Consider the following 20115-nt stretch of genomic DNA (forward strand, 5'->3'; position numbering starts at 1 on the left):
TCAGCAGCAGAGAACCGAGCCAACATCCAAACAAGACGACGGTGTGGAAAACGCAACCATGAGAGGACAACAAAAATGGCCGCAGAACAACAAGCATGGACACGTACTCTCATCAACGGCCTTCATGTCCTTGGATCCCACACCTCTAGGCAGTCTCTTTCTCTCCAAGCAACCTCAACCAAAACACAATCCACTTCCCTTCCCATGATGCAACAGTGATGAACAACCACAGCACCAACCAATGAAGCATGCACAACTCGGGGGAGCTGTCGTGCCACTCTCAACTGTCCGCGGTGGGGGTGGGGGTGGGGGAGGGGAGTGGGAGGTGTGGGGGGGAGGGGGGAGTGGAGGGGATCAGTACAACGCTGTAAAGCCGTGTCTGGAGCAAGCCAAGTGTGTGCAGAAAGCATTGATCTGGAGGAGGCGGCGGAGTGCACTGGGTCTACAACTCACATCTCTTCATTTGATGTGGAGCGGCCACTTCTTTGGCGAGACCCCCACCCCCACCCAGGTTTTTATTATTAATGGGGTTTTTTGTGTGTGTCATCTCCCCCCCCCCCCCCCTCTCTCTTTCCTCTACTGCTCCTTGAATTATTGATGTTCTTTTGGTTACAACTCTCCTTTCATTTCCTGCATGATGAGGTTTCTCTCTCTGTGTGTTTTGTATCACACACACAGACTGCTGTTTCCAAGTGTTTGCTTCTTGGTGCTGGTGTTTCTGTATGTCTGTTATAATGAGGTATTTTGTGAGTATATTCCTGTTCTTGAATGCTTGCATGCATGCACTTGAATGTGTGAGTGAGCATGTAAAAGAGACAGAGGGATAGAGTAAATAGTGAAAGAAAAAGACAGGGGCAGTGGAGGAAAAAAGACAGAGAGAGAAAGGGCATGAGGATTTTGAGATTACATACTCTTTATTATTTCAGGTAATCTGAAAGCACCACATGCTGTCACAGACTTTTATTCCTTTAGTTTTCCTAGACAAAACTTGTGCATCCTCTAATGAGCAGCCTTGTTTGCTGTCACAAATGTAGGTAATAACAATCAGGATGACGCCATGGAGATTCATTCATGACAATTATCACGGTGATGAAATGGAGATTCATTTATAATAATAATAATCATGGTGGTGAAATGAAGATTCATTTATAATAATATCATAGTGGTGAAATGGAGACTCATTCATAACAAAAATCATGGCGGTGAAATGAAGATTCATCTACAATATCACAGTGGTGAAATAGAGGTTCATTTACAATAACAATCATGATGATCCTTCGGATAATTTTGGTTGGAACTGCCTGACTGACCTTCACTCCCTGCTTCCAGTCACAAACTGCCTGACCCAAAACCTGACCAAAGGAACTGCCTCCATGATAATCAGGCCAATGACAGGGATCAAATGCCATAGCCTCCAAGCTGTCAGTCCCTGATGCTAATCACTTCACCATGGTAGCTGGTACCTGCTGCACCATTTCCTCTGCCCACCTGCATGGACTGATATCAGCTTTGTGTTCCTGTCCATTGCTACACCACAGATTTTTGCTATGTGATATCAGCTTTGTGTTCCCGTCTATTGCTACACCACAGATTTTTGCTGATGTGGTCAAAAAGAGATTTTCAAAAACACTGTAGACCTATAATTATTGAGAAAGAAAGAAAGAAAGAAAGAAAGACATGTAACTTAAGAGCTTTTATTTCATTTGCTTGATCTTCACTAGCATTTGTTGCACACACAAAAAATCCAAAGCATACTACTAAAACCAAATCATATTATATTCACAGCCCAGCTGACCACATAGGGTCCATGTTAGGGCTGAACAGCTGTCAGTTCTTAAAATCAGTAGAAAACAAAGAATACATGGCCTGACAATGCAAACCATCAACTAGAGATGATATTGTGTAAATGATTCAGTCACAGACTTTTGCTAGTTAGTCATAACCTAAAAAGTATGACATGAACTTCATTCACTCTTGGGACTTACTTCCCAACGGTATGAAAAATAACGATTGAGTCAGATAGCATGTGTAAACCTTGACAAAGCACACACATACTTAAACATGACATGAACATATCACTACTGACAGATTGTAACTCCTGGCAATAAACTGATTGAAAAAACCTTTGACTTAAAAAAAACAAACTGTAGTGACCAGCACCACTGCCCAACACTGAGTGAGACACTATAACAACTGATTACACACCATTCCCTTCCAAAGACAAGCTTTAACTTCTCCCCAAGAGTTTTGATTTAATCTCTTTGCCATTTTGATTTATTTGCTGGGGCTGTGTTAAGTTACTCTTACCTAATTATATCAAATTATCGAATACTACCAACAGGATTCTGCACTGAAGAGGTGTGTGATTTCCAACTCCAGGTCAGACCAATGTGAATAAGCATCTTGGACATCCCACCACCACTTCTATTGGTTGCTGGTCATTTTGTATTGTTCGGTTGCTGGTCATTTTGTACTGTTTTGCACTGCATTGAATTGCACTGCACTGTATTGTATTGTATTGGATTGGATTATTCTTTTGTCAAAACAGATTTCTCTGAGTGAAATTCGGGCTGCTCTCCCCAGCAGCACTGTTGTGCTGTGCCACCCTTTTCTTCTTCCTGGAATCGTAGTTGTTTTCCTATCAGTGGATTTTTCTACAGAATTTTTTCCAGGGACAACCCTTTTCTGTCATGAGGGGGAGAAAATACTAGCGAGAGTGGAATTTGATCCAGTGCGCTCAGATTCTCTTGCTTAGTGGGTGGGTGCGTTACAACTGGGCCACCCCATGTGTATAGTGTGCATTATTTTCATAGTGTGTAAGAGATAGTACATCTGTATGTGTATGTGTATGTGTATGTGTGTGTGTGTGTGTGTGTGTGTTTGTGTGTGTGTGTGTGTGTGTGTGTTTGTGCGTGTGTGTGCATGCGCGAGTGCGTGCATGCATGCATGCATGCATGCGTGTGTGTGTGTGTGCACGCACACACACTTGAGTATACGAGCATGTGTATGCAGGTATGTGCACAGCTTTGTTGTGTGTGTCCAACTGTCTCCTGTGCACAGGCCTTGCCGAGTGTATTTCTTCATAGAGTATGTTCAGGTTATCACTTTTCAAGCATTTGAAAGCAAAATGCACATACATAATAAAGTGACGTCATAAATTAAAAAAAAATATCACAATCAAATATAATGGAAATAACAACACAACCAATGGAGAGACGAAAACACTCTTGTCTCTAAAATCTGAATACACACATAACCTGTGCAATCACACACACATACATAAAGTGACAAAGACACACACACCCATACACAAGGTGACAAACACACACACACACACACAACAAAAAGAAACCATCTCCATACCTTAACAATACGATGGACATGGATTTAAAAAAAAAAAAAAAAAAAAAATCCTCTTCCCACCTCACCAGCCGTCACAATCATACATGCACCACCCCCTTTCATAAACCAGCTACCAGTCCACACACACAACAAAATCCTCCTCTCAAATCATGTCAGTTTGCCAGCAACCTAGCCTCTCCAACACAACACAACCAGTGGCAGCGATGAAGAGCCAAGGCTCCAACACACACTGGCCACACCACCAAGCCACGGCTGCCAGAGACACAGAGCCAGGATGGGGAGGGGGAAAAATCAATAGGACAAAGCGTTTCCTGGCTCTATAAAAGTTAGCTAAGCTATAATCCCCTGACAATGAGAGGTGTGGGTGGTGTGGGTGGACAGCAGAGACAGAGACACAGACACAGAGAGAGAGAGAGAGACAGAGAGAGAGCAAGCGAGAGTGGGCGGCAGATGATGTCAGAAGAGGAAAAATGAAAACAATCTGACACAGTGCAGATCTAGTTTCAGGCACTGGAAGAACGTCATCCGTTGTGTGACAGCAGCATGTGGAGTTGATGTCTTTGTACTGTGGTGTACAATGTGTCCTTTGAAATTCTGATCTGGATGCCTATTTTGGGGACAGAGAATGAAATGATAAAATGGCGTCAGTTTGTCTTGTTCTGAACGCACACATTCACACACACACATACTAACAAACATGCACATACTCTCACACACACAGAGACACACACACCTGCAGACACACATGCATGCTCACATCCACACATGCTGACACATGCTCTTATACATACACATACGAGTGTGTGATATTTATATTGCTTGCACACATGACCACGTGATCATGATTTTTTAAAAATACAGGCAGTGTATTATCTGTATTAACTTTTATGGGTTTTTTTCTGGAAAAGATATGTTGTGTTAACGAAATAGCTTATGTTTTTTTTAAACCAGGCATACTGGTAGCAGGTAATCTGGGGATAACCACACATGACATACACCCACATACACCCCCCCCCCCAACCCCCCACACACACACCTACCGACAAACACACACAATTTACAGTTGGTTGGTTTGCAAGACGACACATTATCCACCATCAACCATACAGTCTGTGTGGCAATAAACATTGAAAGAAAAACGAAAATCAACTGACAAGGTCATGGTTCACTTGTCTTCCAGAAATGCGCCATCATCATTACAAGACATTTCAGAGAGAAACACCAAACTTTTTTTTTTCTCCTTCCAACTCATCACTCTATTCAACACTCCACACACTTTTTAGGAGGAGAAGGGGGGAACAGGGGTGTTTCCAGAAGCAATCTCTTTTCAAATCCCCAGTTGGTACTAGTGTGAGAATTAAGTGAATTGAACCTGTTCAATAATGCAACACTGAATGATGTTCTTCAGGTCTATGATGGATCAAAGTGTCCAGGGACTACAGACACGCTTCAACGCCTGGGAAAAACGAGGAAAAAATTCAATTCAATCAAGCACTAACACAGTGTAATGGAATGAGATGTTTCACAAGTATGCTAGCAAGCAGCTCTGTGATACCATGCTGTCCGGAACTCTGTCTTGTTCTAAAGCTAAAGCAAGGGATGTGTGCGAAACAGAACTACCATCATTCCTCCGGCAACAACTGTTATAGGAATGTGCCCTTGATAATAAGTATGACACTTTAAGCAGTCTTGTTTGGGTAAAAACATACGAAAGTGTTATACAAACTGATTATTCACATGCACTCGCATGAATAGTTAACAAGGATGAATTAACATGATAAAAAATGAACAAAGACTGACATATACTTAACTAGTTATCATTTGAACACATGCTCAAGAACAGCTTACAAGGAAAATGAAAGGGAATAAGACAAAAAGAAGTAAAAGTTTGCATAGACATGCAAACTTACTGATGCAAAATCAACAAAAGAACCAAAAAAAAAAAAAAAAAAAAAAAAAAAAAAAGACATTTCATAAGTTGATGAGTTTTTAAGGCGGACATAAAGAGCTAAATGTGGGCTTTTCCCCGAAGACAAAGGTTGGTGGGTACAGGAGGGGTTGGGCAGGGGGTGGGAGGAGCTTGTTGCAAGCAGACTGGCCAGAAAAGTCATAGTAGTAACTGACAGTGGTCCATTTGAATCTGGGGATGTGTAGGTGCAGTGAACTGAGCTGGTCGACAAAACGAGATAGGGTGTAGAGATGAAAACAGTCACACAGATAATGGCTTTGATCCGTATGGATGGACACTTAAAAATGTATTGTTATCATCATAAGGAAAAACAATTTTGTTTATTTTTGCACTTGTAGCAGAGAGTGCTGATTTTAAATTCTAATCTTTGTAAGATGAGAAACCAGTGAAGTAACTGTAAGACTGGAGTGATCTGATTGGATATCCTTTTTCTGAAGACAAGCTGAGTAGCAGAATTTTATATGCAAGAAGTTGTTTGATGAAGTGGATAACCCTGATAAGAGAGATGATTTATGCTTCGGTGAGGCAAGAGAGAATGAGAAACACAACAAGCATAAATGTGGCGTCAAAAGATACTTGATAATTGTACAGATTCTCTGTATCTGAAAGGTCTGGCTTACTGTTTCACTGAACTATATTGTCACAAATAATACTAAGGCTCATAACTGAGCTGGAACGATGAATGCATGTACTGCAGAGCTTAACTAAATTAACAGTTACAGGAGGAGGCATTAATGTCACCTTTGGAAGAAAACAAAATGAAGAAAAGGGTGAAACGTCATAAGATCAAGATCTTATTATTCTGTAACCCCTGTTTGGGGCATGGAGGGTTTCAGAAAACAAAAAAATTAGAAACACAACCAGATTTTTGCATCAGTTAAGGCAAAATATATCTTAACAGTCTTTTGTCAATGCAAAAGTGTCTTAAGTGACACTGCAAGTTTTTTCTTAATGAAATTACTATCTTAACATATACTATATGCCTGTTAAAAACACGTTACAAAACAAGAATACAGATTTGGACATAAATATGTATCAGGAAACAATCTTTTATGAATAAAAAAAAAAAAAAACTGGAGCGCTACATGACAAAATGAAATTGTCACCAACAATTTTTATGTTACACTTCCTACAGGCATAGTATTCTCTTGGAATTCCATTTACAATCATTGTTTCAACTGATAGACAATGACTATTACATTTAAATTTGAATAATAAAATTATGCTTCTACCTGGCAATTAACCAACATATACTTCTCTCTTATTTTCTATAAAGCTCATAAAACAGACTACTCTGATATAATGCTTTTATTTATAACTTCTAAAAATTATCCTTCAAAGCAGAAATGACATTGCGACATAAATGATCTACACTTAAAAAACATCAGATATTCCCAAACACAACCGAATCCTGTTCCAATGAAAATGTGGTGAACACATAACTGATTCATTCTGACCTGCAAACCCCTTTGATATACAAACCATATAATGCACTGTATATTTTATAAGGTGTCAATGCAGAGTTTTCAGTGAACAGCGCTTGTTGGTGAGCTTGATGCACACACACACACGAACACGCAAACATACATACACCCAACGTAACACACAAACACACACAGTGTTACAGTTTCACAGAGGTGTCAAAGCATGCAGACTGATCCAATTACACTACACCACATCTGCTTAAAAAGAAGAAAAGAAACATATGCCTAAAACCAATGCATTGGTCAGGCCTATTGCAGCAAAGAGAGTTGGATGAGAGGAAGGTGGAAAACTCAGTTGCAAATACATGTACAGAAAACGAGCTAACCCAGAGAGCAAAGATTGTGTTCTGATTGTTTCCCTTCCTCATCTGCTCTTGATTTCTGCATTCCCCTGTCCACCCTTATCTCTTACCTCTGATTTCTATCTTGTAGCTGACTGTCTTCAAAGTGTGCCTGTTCTTCAAGTCTAAGTACAGACCGAGATAAAAGAGTACTTTTTCAACACACACTGTTTGAGCCGCATCTTCAGCATGTCCATGAGACAAGGAACACAACAGTTTGGTGCCAGAGAAAGAAGAAATCCTGTCCACCTCCACACTGCACTGACACGTAAGGCTTCAACAGCCTGGCCATCTTCTATGATTAGATGATATCATTCAGAAATGTTCAGGCTGCAGTAAACTAGTTTCTGACATTAACTACCCAACGGTGTTCCATCAGCTACTTTTCAACCTTATCTGCAATGGTAACCTGAAAAAAAAACAACCAACAACAAAAAGACAGCCAATGGATATATCAACACAGGGGATGATGCCTTGTCTGGTCTCTTTAAGATACACACTAAAGGAAACAAGGAAAATAATGACTACAAAAATAAAACAAGGTCAGGAATTCTTCTGCATTCGTGGGCTGTAACTCCCATGTTATTTGTATACACAATGGACACAGACATGCATGACCAATTTTTCACTCCATGATGTAGACAGCCATATTCTGTTTTCAGAGCTTTTGCTGGGAATGTTCTTGTAACCATAATCCACCCAATGCTGACATGGATTACAGGATCTTTTACATACGTATTTGATCTTCTGCATATGTTTACACATGAAAGGGGGTCAGGCAACCGTAGGTCTGCATGTCTCTTGACCATGGAGATCGGAAAAATCTCAACCCTTAACCCACAAGGTGCTGTGACTGGGACTCAAACCCAGGACCCTCAGACTGAAAGTCCAATGCTTTAAGCACTGGGCTGTTGCGCCTGTCAGGGTCAGGTGAGCTATGATGGACAGCCAAAGTGGACGTCTGGGGTCTTTCCAAGGTGAGCTTGAACCACAATGTTAAAAACAATTGGGACGAGGGAGAAGGAAGCAACATCAGTTCCTTTTTCTTTTCCCCTCCTTGGACTCATCTGTAAATTTCATTCCATGATCTAGGAAACTATTTCTTGTGGGGATGACTGTGACATGCTAATTCAGCTTTTATCATCACAAACCATGTGTATTCCAATGTCAGAAATACAGTAGATACATCTCCTTCAGCAACAAGCTTTTCATCACAGATTAAACTTTGCGCACAAAACAAAAAAACGAATCTTTTTAAAATCTGGAACTCTTTCAGCTTGATGACAAAAAGCCACCTGAAAAGAAATTTAATGCCAACAGCCAATAACAACAAACACTGCTGCTCATACACTGACCACAAACGTTGCAGAAAACCAGGACTGAGTCATACCCAAAGCACTAAATGCAATACAAACACCTGATGATCAGAGTTTAAAAACACTGCTGAAAAAAAGGAAAAGAGAAGAAAAGAAAGAGAAACACAAGCATTACACATCAGCAAAAAGAGTTAAAGACATGATAAACAACAACAATACAGCACATTCACACAAACATTCAATCTTACTTCCAAGTCGTCTCTGAACGTCAACAATGTTGCGAGGAAACAGGCCGACCTGTGTTGAACGACGATTCTGTCCCTTCCACCAGAAATGTTCAGGCCTTGGGTGGGGTGCAAGAAAAGAAACACAGGCAAACATTTATATGAATATTAAAGATCATATTGTCAGATAAATTCCATTTAAATAAGCAAAGTAGACAATTACCTGATCCCCATGTAAGTCAACTCATGGAACAACCCAACGCTGGGTTGTCATGAGGCCACCAGCTAAATGAGGCCCTGCACTGTTGTTGTGTCATTTCAGCTATGTTCAGACCCCAGTTTATTTCTGCTCAGAACTGCAAAGGTTTTCACCTGTAACCACACCTACTGTATCTTTTTACTATTTCTTTTGTCTCATCATCTGCATCATGTCTATAGCAATACTTCTATGCCACTTATTCCAAGTCCTCCATACACGGCCACACCCAGGTTCATCTATTGCAGTCTCAATGCCAACAGTCTGCAGGGAAGCAGTGATGTTAGGTCACCAGGGCACACACCAGAGCAGATGACGCAATTCTGCTGAGTCATTTCGGTGGTGATTAGTTGTGCCTGTGCCGATTCAATATACACAGGTCGCCATCCACTGAACCCCTGACTACCAACAATAATCACTTAGCAGCAGAACCAAACTGAGTGTCTCCTCACCTCCCTGATGCTTTGTCAGGAACTCTTTTAACTTTCATCTCTCTGGCAATGTACCTAATTCTTAATGATTTTTCTATTCTGCCTGACAGAGTGGCTGCTACTGAAATGTTAGCACCTATAAACCACTTTCAATCAAAAGTTCATTATTTTACTGAAACTGAAAAACTGAAGTGAAGCATGAAGTCACCTCTGCATTTCTTTTCAGCTATCATATATCACAGAACTGAAAATAAACAACAAACTAGCAGACTTTAAAAAAAAATGTTAACAAGTAAATACTCAAATTACTGAAGACAAACGAAACAAGACAAAAAGAAAGACAAGACTCACTTTCCGTCAATGATGGAGATATGGTCACCTTCCTCTATTGACATCTTGCCGTTTTCCTCAAAATTCTGTCGTGCCTTCACAACCACTGGATGCACCTGCACATAAAGCAACAAATGTATATGGACTATATGTATTGTGATGTTACATATCATGCAGACATGCACACATGTCCTGGTCTATCACAGATGGCCTGACCAGCCTTTTTATGTGTAACATGACTCTTTTTATGCGTTTGTTCTTCATAATCTTTGGAATGTCCAAGTAACTCGCTCAACGAACACACAATGCGTCCTTTCCATTTCTAGCAATGTGGGACGTGTGTGTTCACGCAAAATCAGAAGCTCTGACCAGAGAGACAAAACAGTGTGAGCCGTACCTCGCAGAGGAAGTCCTTGAGAGCGATGAAGGTGGGTCTGTCCTGGGGCTTGGGGGCCCAACAGTGCTGCATCAGCTGGTACACATCCGCTGGGCAGCACTCAGGGCGTGGCAGACGCTCACCCTCTGTGTCAATCTTCTGCAGTATCTGTGCAGTTTGCAAACAGCCATTTCGTTATTAATGTTGCTTTATTATTATCATCATTGCTGTGCTTATAGTCCGGCAGACCGCCATATCAGGACTGCCCAAGTACACAAATGTCCAACAGATCTTGAAGACCTGCTAACAAGTAACTGTGAAACGAAAAAAAACAAAGCAACATACAACACTGATAAATCTATTAAAGCAGCAACTTCCAAAACATGACACAAATAAAATATCAATCAATACTGCTTGCAAATGGGCAACTGTCCAAACCAAATGTACAGAAGCCAGATAAAAATCACACACAATCAAGAAAGCAGAAACACCTCCAGCACAATCTGTGAAGTCTAACTCCTCCTCTGTCTGTTCAGCCAGTTCAAACGAAGGGGTGTAAACAAACAACAACAAAAAGTGAAAGAATAAAACCAATCTGGTTCAGAAGAGTGTCAACTAAAACTGTTGAGACATGCTGACCCTGAAGGTCAACAGCACAGAAAGATTCAAACACATACAAGGCATAGCGTCTGCAGACTGAAAGCACTCCCTGAAGTCTTAGAGAAATCACACCTGACAATCTATTAAAGCAACAAATGGCCGGGAGACAGAACTTTTGAGGATGTACAAAATAAAGCAATGTTGTGAAAAACCCATATGAAATTAAGTCTTGGCCTGACATTAGGTGATTAACACAATGAAGATAATAATCATACTCTAAATCATAAAATTCATCCATTCATAACTATAAAAAAAAAATTTAAAAAAAATTCATGGAGAAATGGAAGATTATGACAATCTCTCTCTCTCTCTTTTATATATATATATACACCTCCCTCTCTCTCTCTATATATATATGCAGGTATATATGTGTATATACATATAAGATTGATTTGGAAAAAGGAATCATAATCTAGTGTTAAAAAAAAACACAGGAAAGTGTTCAACTTAATCTGGGCCATCCGACTTCTTTCTCCCAAACCTAACCATTTCTTGTAACACTGCCTTTCCCTGCTTTCTTTGAGCTGATGGGAAATAATCTATCATAAATATGACCAAATACACTATCAAATTCATGAAAAATCTCAAACACACAATGATATTGTTTTTCCACAGTCCAGACACCAATGCAAGTGTAGGGTGGGTACCTGAGATCCATTGTATCCTAGCCAGGGCTCCTGTCCATAGGTGAACATTTCCCACAGTGTCACACCAAACATCCACGTGTCACTGGCATGGGAGAACTGCCGAGACTTCAGACTCTCTGGGGCGCACCTAACAACACAACACATGAGTATTAGTAGCTCACTGCGTTTGGACAAATTCATATACACTACACCACATCTGCCAAGCAGATGCCTGACCAGCGCACTTAGGCCTTGAGAAAAAAAAAAGAAAAAAGAAAAGAGAAAGCAAAAAGAAGTAAATGACTATTTAAATTAAAAAATAGATAAATAAATAAAAAGAAAAAAAAAAGAAAAAGAAAAAAAAAAGATAATGACATACAACAAACATACAGTGTGTGTGTGTGTGTGTGTGTGTAAACTGCGCTGTGCTGGTCAGGCTTTGTTATTTCTCCTGCGACATATTCTCATATCATCTGGGACAGAAACCATCAAGTGATAAAAATGATTAAGTTCAACTTGGCATTAACTTTATTTTGTTAAAATGTTGTGTGACTCTGGAGTTATGCGGTCTAACAACAATGCACGATACATCTTGTTGAAATAAAATGGTCTGTTAAAAGACAACTCCCCAGCTGGGCTTGTCATGCTTTTAAGTATGATAAACCTGTCCATCTCTTTTTAGGCAGATTTTTAAGGCTGCACTGATGAAGTTACAACAGTTGTTTCCCTTGACTGCTTCTTGCTACACGATGTAAAACCTGTGGATGTGCAGTCAGAGAAATGTATCAAATGGTAAACATCCCTTCAGACTATCAACTGAGTGCAGAAAGTAAAGAACTGTCAAAACAGCTGATGAGGAATATTGTCTGGCTATATAAGGAATATTGTCTGACTATCTGGCATGATGGGAATAAAGCCTACTGCCTGAAAACAAAATACAAAGACTGACTTACATGCTGTTTATAGAATCAATCTAGGTATTCATCAGCAAAGTACTAGGTTTCCTTTGGTGTGTTTAAAAAACCCAGCTACAATGAAGAACTTTATTCTCCAGCCATGACCAACACTGTCAGTAACTGACCACATAAAAAAGTAAAAATCATGAATGCACAGATTATCATGAATACTTACATTATGCAAACACATAATATAGAAACACACAACACAGAAAGCCAGAAACACACAATCATATAAAAACATGATAATATGAGATGGAGCCAAAAACACAATCATGCACACACATGATAATATAAGATGCAATATGAACATGAATATTCTTTTACAAACACCAGTTCTTCTCACATGAGGACATTTGATCACACAATACACAGACACACACACAAACTCACACCCTGTGTCAACTTACCAAGCAAAAGGAACTTTACGATGTTCAGACATAACATAATGGTCTTCCTGACTGGGTAAGGCTCTCATCAAGCCAAAATCCCCAATCTTGATCTGAAAACATCACCACAATCACAGAGACAATGATCTTAACACATTCTGCTCACAACAAACAGTTCACAAATATTATTGGATTACAATCCATGATGATCTATTACGATGAAATGGAAAGACAAGCCATTTTCATATGAAAAGAGTGTGACTGCTGATAATGTGCATGCTATCATTTTTTTCCTCAATGTTTTCTTTCTTCAAAACAAATGAAAAACAAAATATCTACCACAGAACACTTTTTTTTTTTTTTTTTAAACATGGTACAGAACTGAACACCACAAGTGAAAACAAGTCAAATGATGACAAAGCATGATACAAATCAAGATCACAAAATCTGTGGATAGTAGTAATAAAGTATAATCAATTTGACTCCAGCCTTGCTTCACATGCAAGTACCGGCAGTGTATAGATATTCATCATTGTTGGCAACAGCTACTATAGCAAGTTCCACTGTGCTTCTAACTTCCTCTGGCTGCGTATGTGTTTGCTTGTGTTTTTTTGTGTGTGCACACCCTTGTTTGTATAAGGCATGTCAAACTTGAATGCATTGAACGGATTTCTATTGCAAACACTTTAAGTCTCTGTCTGGTAAGTGTGAGCACCAATATGCAATGTCATTGTTACTATTGAAAACAACCCCCCAAAAAAGCAAGTCACCAGGCGCCCCAATGAACTCAACTTTTCAGAAATGCAGACCCAAACTAACAGCTTTTGAAAGACACATTTCCTGGCTCTGTAAGACATAAGAATACAATGCAATATACAAGACTTTAAAACAAAGTGGCTGTCTTACAACACATTAATTACAGAAGTTTCTTAAATAACAAAGGCAGAACAGTAACAATATTAAACATGTCTCAAAGTACTGTCCAAGTATGTGATCTATGTGATATAAGCGATAATTTTTATATACATTTTCTTTTGTTCTTTCTATGCTGGACAATCATTTAAATCTAAACATTTATTAGAAGTGGTAATTGATATTTTTATTTTATCATATGTACATGTGTGTGTGTGTGTGTGTTTTATTTCTATTTTTTATGTCCATTTGTTTATATGTTTACTTATTTAATCACGGTCTTTTTTATCATATTTCTTAAAGAAACATTTATTTAACTATTTATTTATTATGTAACAAAGTAGAAACATCCTTGCAAATTAATTGTCACTGTAGCATATTTCTTAAAGAAACATTTATTTAACTATTTATTTATTATGTAACAAAGTAGAAACATCCTTGCAAATTAATTGTCGCTGTAGTACTCTGCGACAGCTTATTTTGTTAATGGTGTACTTCATCTACAATTACCATAAAGTTCGGTCTATTGAGTGCATTGGTATATAAGCCGCACCTACTAAATTTTGGAAAAAATTGAACTTTATACATACATAAGCCGCACCGGTTTATAAGCCGCACTTATTTCCGGTACCGGAACACATACTGATACTACAGAAAAACTGTCGATACTGTAGGTCATGAAATAAACACAACCGGGAACAACACAAAGAAAAGCAAGCGAAAATACTGCTAGTGCCACAAAAAAGTAATAAACAAACACAACAAAAATAAGATCCATAATTTAGGGATAGTCACATTTATTCAACGTCATCCTGCTCACTGAATCCACTAAAATCTTCGTCTTCAGTGTCCGAGTTGAAGAGAACCAGCATAGCTTCCTCCACCATCTTGTCACTGACTTCAGCCTCACTTTCACTTCATGAACATGAAGGTGGAGGTCACTGCTGGTTCGTCGCTTGCACTGTCGTCTGCTAGGTCGATCGCCTTCAATTTGAAGGCTGCATCATAGGCATAATGTCGCATTTTCGGCATGATGAGGGTGAGCAGAGTAGAACTGAATGCTGATCTGAAGGCTTTAATGTGTGCGGATTTGATTTATAAAACGTGAACAGTTCGCACACTATCCTGAAGCTCATCCAAAAATTCATGGACAGAAATCATGATTTTGGTGAGTTGAAGGGCAGCTAAGAATAGACGAGAATGTGACACTCCCGGGATCGTTAAAATCCGCAAATAAGCCACATCACTGTATAAGCCGCAGAGGTTGAAGCTGGGGTAAAAACTCGCGGCTTATAGACCGACCTTTACGGTATATGTATGAACTGTACAAAATACTGACAATAATGCTGATGATGTTTCAACTTGAGAAATATAACCTTCAATGCAAGATTGGGGAGGAAAAAAAAGAACAAAACCTGTCCAAGATGATCAGCAGCACATTTCAACAGGCCATGCTACCACAAGAAGTTCAACAACAAATAAAACTGATAAAAACAACAGTGACCAGTCTGCCCCAGTGCACCGACCTTGTCAGAGGCAGACAGCAGCACGTTACGACAGGCCAAGTCCCTATGGATGAAGCGTTTAGACTCCAGGAAGCTCATGCCTGTGGCAATCTGTACAGCGTACTCCACCAATGCCGTGATCAGGATCTTCCCCTCACATGTCCGCAGTTTGTCCAACAGGGCTCCCAGTGGGGCCAGCTCTGTCACCTGGTGGGGGGAAATCACAGTCATCATTAACCCCTTTACGGCTGCTTAAAAAAACAATACTAATAATAACAATAATCACAATAATCATACTAATAATAATGATACATATTACATTGTACATGTATATTACATTATCTGTGTTGATAATAATAACAGTAACAATGACAACATTAATAACAGAAATACTACTAATAATAATTTTTATAATGATGATAATGATAATAATGTACATGTATACTGCATTATCTGTGTTTATACTACTACTACTACTGATAATAATAATGGTAGTAATAATAACAATGATAATAAAAATAATGATAATGTACATGTATATAGCATTATCTGTGTTGATATTTTCCACAAAGTATGCACATGTACGTCCATTACATGCTGGAGGTGCTGGGACCAGTTTCTAATGCAACAGTGTGTTGTATTATACTAAGTTACTTTTTTTTCTCCAAATCTATTGCTTTTGTTTGCTTTCAATTGTCAGTTAAATGTGTTTTTGTTCTTTATACAATGTAATAATTGAATTAAAACATTATCAAATACAACCAACAACAAAACAACAATTAACCCTTGACTGCTGCTGACAAGTGTGAGAGTATGTTCGTCAGTGAAAAACTGTTATCTCACTGTGATAAAACCTAGCTTGCAGCTCATATTTCTGCCATCTGCTGTGCATTTCTTAGTGTCTTGAAAATATAATTAACTTTAAAAAAACTTGAACTACATCAATCTTTTAATCCATTTATGATCCTAGAAATTCTATCAATACAAAGGTGTGCTCTGTAAAAACAATCACAGAAATCAAAATACAAAAAAGAGTACCAGTAGTGGCTGCAGTAATAACAACAGGAGTTGTGTTTAAGAAAAATAACAAAAAATCCCTATCAATAGTAACTAACCTTGTTTTGGCAATCAACAGTTAATCCCTAATCCCATGTACTTCTGTCCCACCCAGCTAGCAATGATCTTGAAGGAAATAACAAAGAAACACTGAACACAACACAAGCTGTTTTGTGGGGACTATGATCTGACTGAACATCACAGCATATAATACCAAGACGCAACATGAGTCATGGCACCAACAAAGATGGACACACAGTCCCTCTCACCATCATCAGTGGCGTTGACAAGACAACGCCGTACAGGCGGATCAGGTTGACGTGGCGCAGGGTGAACATGGCGTTCACCTCTTTCACAAAGTCTTCAAAGGCTCCTGGCTGGGCCAGCACATCATTCTTCAGGATCTTCAGTGCTACTGCTTTCTGCAGATATTACACATTAGTTGTTACCATCATTCTTCAGGATCTTCAGGGATACTGTTTTCTATAGATATCATACAGATATTCTTATTTGTTACAATCATTCTTCAGAGACCTTAGGGGCTACTGCTTTCTGCAAACATTATACAGATATTCTTGTTTGTAACCATCATTCTCCAGGATTTTCAGGCCTACCGCTTTCTGTACTGTAATGTGTTACCACAACAATAATATCTGTATGAATTTATTCATGAGTTTGATCTTTTATTTCAGAATTCTGCATGTGTGTGAAAGTAGGTGTGCTGCAAATATACAGACATTATTATATAGCTACTGTTATGTTACCGTAACAATAATATCTAAATGAATTTATCTGTAAGTTTGGTCTTTAATTCCTTTGTTTCAGAATTCTGCATGTCTGTGAAACTTGGGTGTGAATGTGCTTTGATTTTTCTCTGCATAAGATTCAGTGCAGTATAATTACATTTTTTTTAAAACTATTGTTATCACTATCATTAGTACATGATCATTTCATCATGAAGACATATCAAACACTGGTAATAACATTAATAATAATTACAATATGTCTACAGCACAATCCTCCAGTACATTTTAGAACTCTAAGCACTTTGTCAAACAAAAGCACTGGTTTACTAGAGGACATCAAAGAACAAAGAGCATCAAAGGAATCAAGTGCTTTAAAGTTCTTTGGCTGACTTGAGGACATCAAAGAATCTCAGCTGAACATAAAGCATGTATTGGTTCAAAGAATACCTAAGATTTCAAGTGTTATCTTGCTTGAACAAAGAACATGAAAGAAACTCAGTGCTTTAAAGTGCTGTCTTGCTTGAACAATGAACATACAAACGAACAAACCAAACTCAGCTCATCACAGTTCTATCTTAGCCGAGCACAGAACAACGAGCACCAATGGTCACACTCTTCACCACCAACCTTATTTCCGGATGGGGTTATCCACTCCCCGCGTTTCACAACGCCAAAGGATCCGTTGCCCAGCTTGTTGTAGACATAGAGGTTTTTCTTGTCAATCAGACAGGTCAGCGTCATGTCTCCATGGTGAGTAGCAGTCCTGGGTGAAGAGGGTTTCTTTCCTGCCGCCTTCTCTGAGGTGGCTTTGGTGCTGGGGAGAATCTGTCAACAGTTCCATTTTGAAGGTGCCAAAGCATGCAAATTCATCCATGTAAAATCCATTGATAAAATAATATCTTTTTTTTTTTTTTTGTTGGTACTGAGCAGATGCCTGACCGACTCAAAGCCCAATGTGCTGGTCAGGTCTTGAGAGGCTATCCTAGGTTTGTAGAAAACATTAAAATAAAATGGAATAAAATAAATAAACAGAATAAAAGAAAAAGGTCAATAGATTTAAAATGCTTCACATTCTGTGAATAGCACTGCTTGGCTCTGCTCTCCCACTTCTGTCTCTCTTATATTTTTTTACAATCTCAAGTTATCGAAACACTTTTTTTTTAGGATTACTTTAAATAATTCTGATATGCTTATCCATACAGCCAACACACTGACAGAGGTACATGTATGTTTACAAGCACTCCCTGCGATTGGCTGATTGAATGCTTCTTTTGCCCTCATGTTATACATAATGTCAAGCTACATGTATACATTTTACTCTAATATATATAAGCATATGATAATTTTGAAAAGCTTACCCCTGCATCCACGTACTCACATGTAGCAACACTCTGTCTCTCAAACAATCTGCTAAGAACAGTTTTGTAATTTGGGTGTTTAAGACAACAGCTTTTGCCCTTAAATTATTCACAATACCTAAACTGACAACACTTTGTTTTAATATATGTATATTATGTAATTCCTATCACTGGTATTAGCTTATCAATACATGTGATATATCTGTCTGATACCACATTTTTTTTTTAATTGATGTTCAATCAAAATGAGCACTTGTAAATACGCATACATATCTATGAATTCTCTCTCCCTCCCCTCACACACACACATCACACACCTTATCCAGCAGGCCTTTTTTGCGGAGACTCTTGCGGCGTTTTACAGCGTCCATCAGACGACGAATGGCCGGCCTACCCATACCAATCTTTTCCAGGTCTTCAGACTTGACAAACTCAAAGTGCATGAGCCTGAGCACAACAGCAAATCAAATTCATTTTCATGGCTCAGACTCAAAACAGATAAAAAGAAGTTTAAATATATCTTCATGACTAAAAGCAGAAAACAGGATAAAATTCATTAAGTCTGCAGTGACGAAAGCATCATAAAACTACAAGACTCAGCACGTTTCAAGCTTGGTTAATCTCAAAGATTTCTTTGGACTCCAGACAATGAAACAGTGACACAAATGAAAGAGGATGACATACAGGGGCAGACTGAAGGAAAAGGAACAGATGGAAAAATCAGAGAGAGAGAGAGAGAGAGAGAGAGAGAGAGAGAGAGAGAGAGAGAGAGAGAAGAAAATACCCTACGAAGCTGCTCATTTACGACAGCAGATAAGTACCATGGATATTTTACGCTCATCCTCAAAAAACTTAATAGGCATGCACTGCCAAATAAACATGACAAATCATACAACATCCAGGAAATATATATGAAATTCATTATTAAATGTGAAACATCAGACTGATAAGACACAGCCAAGTGGACAAGAGTAGAGGGCGTTGAAAAAGAGAGAGAGAGAGAGAGAGAGAGAGAAAGGGTGAGAGACAGAATGTGTGTTTGAGAGTGAAAAGAAAAAAGAGAGACAGACAAACAGAGAGGCAAAGAAAGAGAGAGAGGTGATATAGACTCTCAGAGAGACAAAACATGCAAGATTCCTGATTACAGGTTTGTCAGAGATATTGACAAAAAAAAAGGGGGAAAGAGACAACTGAAAAATAAGATACATTACAGAGAGAGAAGACAAAAAAAAAAAAAACACACAAAAAAACGTGGGGGGTGGGGGGGTGGGAAGAGGGGAGGGGGTTGGCGCTACACTGTGACAACATGCTCTCCTTAATGACAGCAGCTCAGATTTCACACAGAGAAAACTGATGTGACAACAAGTAACACAATGCAATAATACAAAAAAAGTAAAATTGTGACCACAAATGACACAATGCAATAATACAAAAAACAGTAACACAACACAATAAAAAAAACAAAAAAACAGGAGTAATTATGATGCTGCTGTGCTGACCTTGTGACCTGCAGATCATCCCGTATCTTGGTGTAGAACTGCTCCAGCTGCACCTCGGACAGCAGCTCATAGAGCCACTCCCCCCCTTCCTCCTCCCCGTCCATTTCCTCCCCTCCCCAGTCGCCCTGGCCACTCAGTCTGCACACACACACATACAAAAAGACATGATAACTCACAGCTTTGTCAATAATACACCTTTCCAGTAAAGTTGAGACACCATGACAGAATCAGGCATCGCTTCTCATCCAGTGTTCACCAGTGATCAAGGTTTGAGGCTCCATTTTGGCATGGTGATGTGTCCCTGAGAAAGGCACTAAA

The 20115-nt window shown here is 39.0% G+C and overlaps 1 protein-coding gene across 1 annotated transcript in view; it reads right to left on the bottom strand.

Moving 5' to 3' along the window:
• Positions 1–19901, bottom strand: part of LOC143287579 (uncharacterized) — a 45158-nt gene extending 25257 nt beyond the window's left edge. Inside the window, exons 1-10 of the mRNA XM_076595684.1 lie at positions 19798–19901; positions 18616–18745; positions 17568–17765; positions 16464–16616; positions 15160–15345; positions 12743–12834; positions 11398–11524; positions 10112–10258; positions 9736–9830; positions 8722–8816 (exon numbers count right to left, since the gene is read on the bottom strand). Coding sequence (XP_076451799.1) covers positions 8722–8816; positions 9736–9830; positions 10112–10258; positions 11398–11524; positions 12743–12834; positions 15160–15345; positions 16464–16616; positions 17568–17765; positions 18616–18745; positions 19798–19901 — 1327 coding nt within the window. The remainder of the gene's footprint in view (positions 1–8721; positions 8817–9735; positions 9831–10111; positions 10259–11397; positions 11525–12742; positions 12835–15159; positions 15346–16463; positions 16617–17567; positions 17766–18615; positions 18746–19797) is intronic.
• Positions 19902–20115: the final 214 nt, after the last annotated feature.

This window comes from Babylonia areolata, chromosome 11, assembly GCF_041734735.1.
Source record: "Babylonia areolata isolate BAREFJ2019XMU chromosome 11, ASM4173473v1, whole genome shotgun sequence".
NCBI classification, from domain to species: Eukaryota; Metazoa; Mollusca; class Gastropoda; order Neogastropoda; family Buccinidae; genus Babylonia; species Babylonia areolata.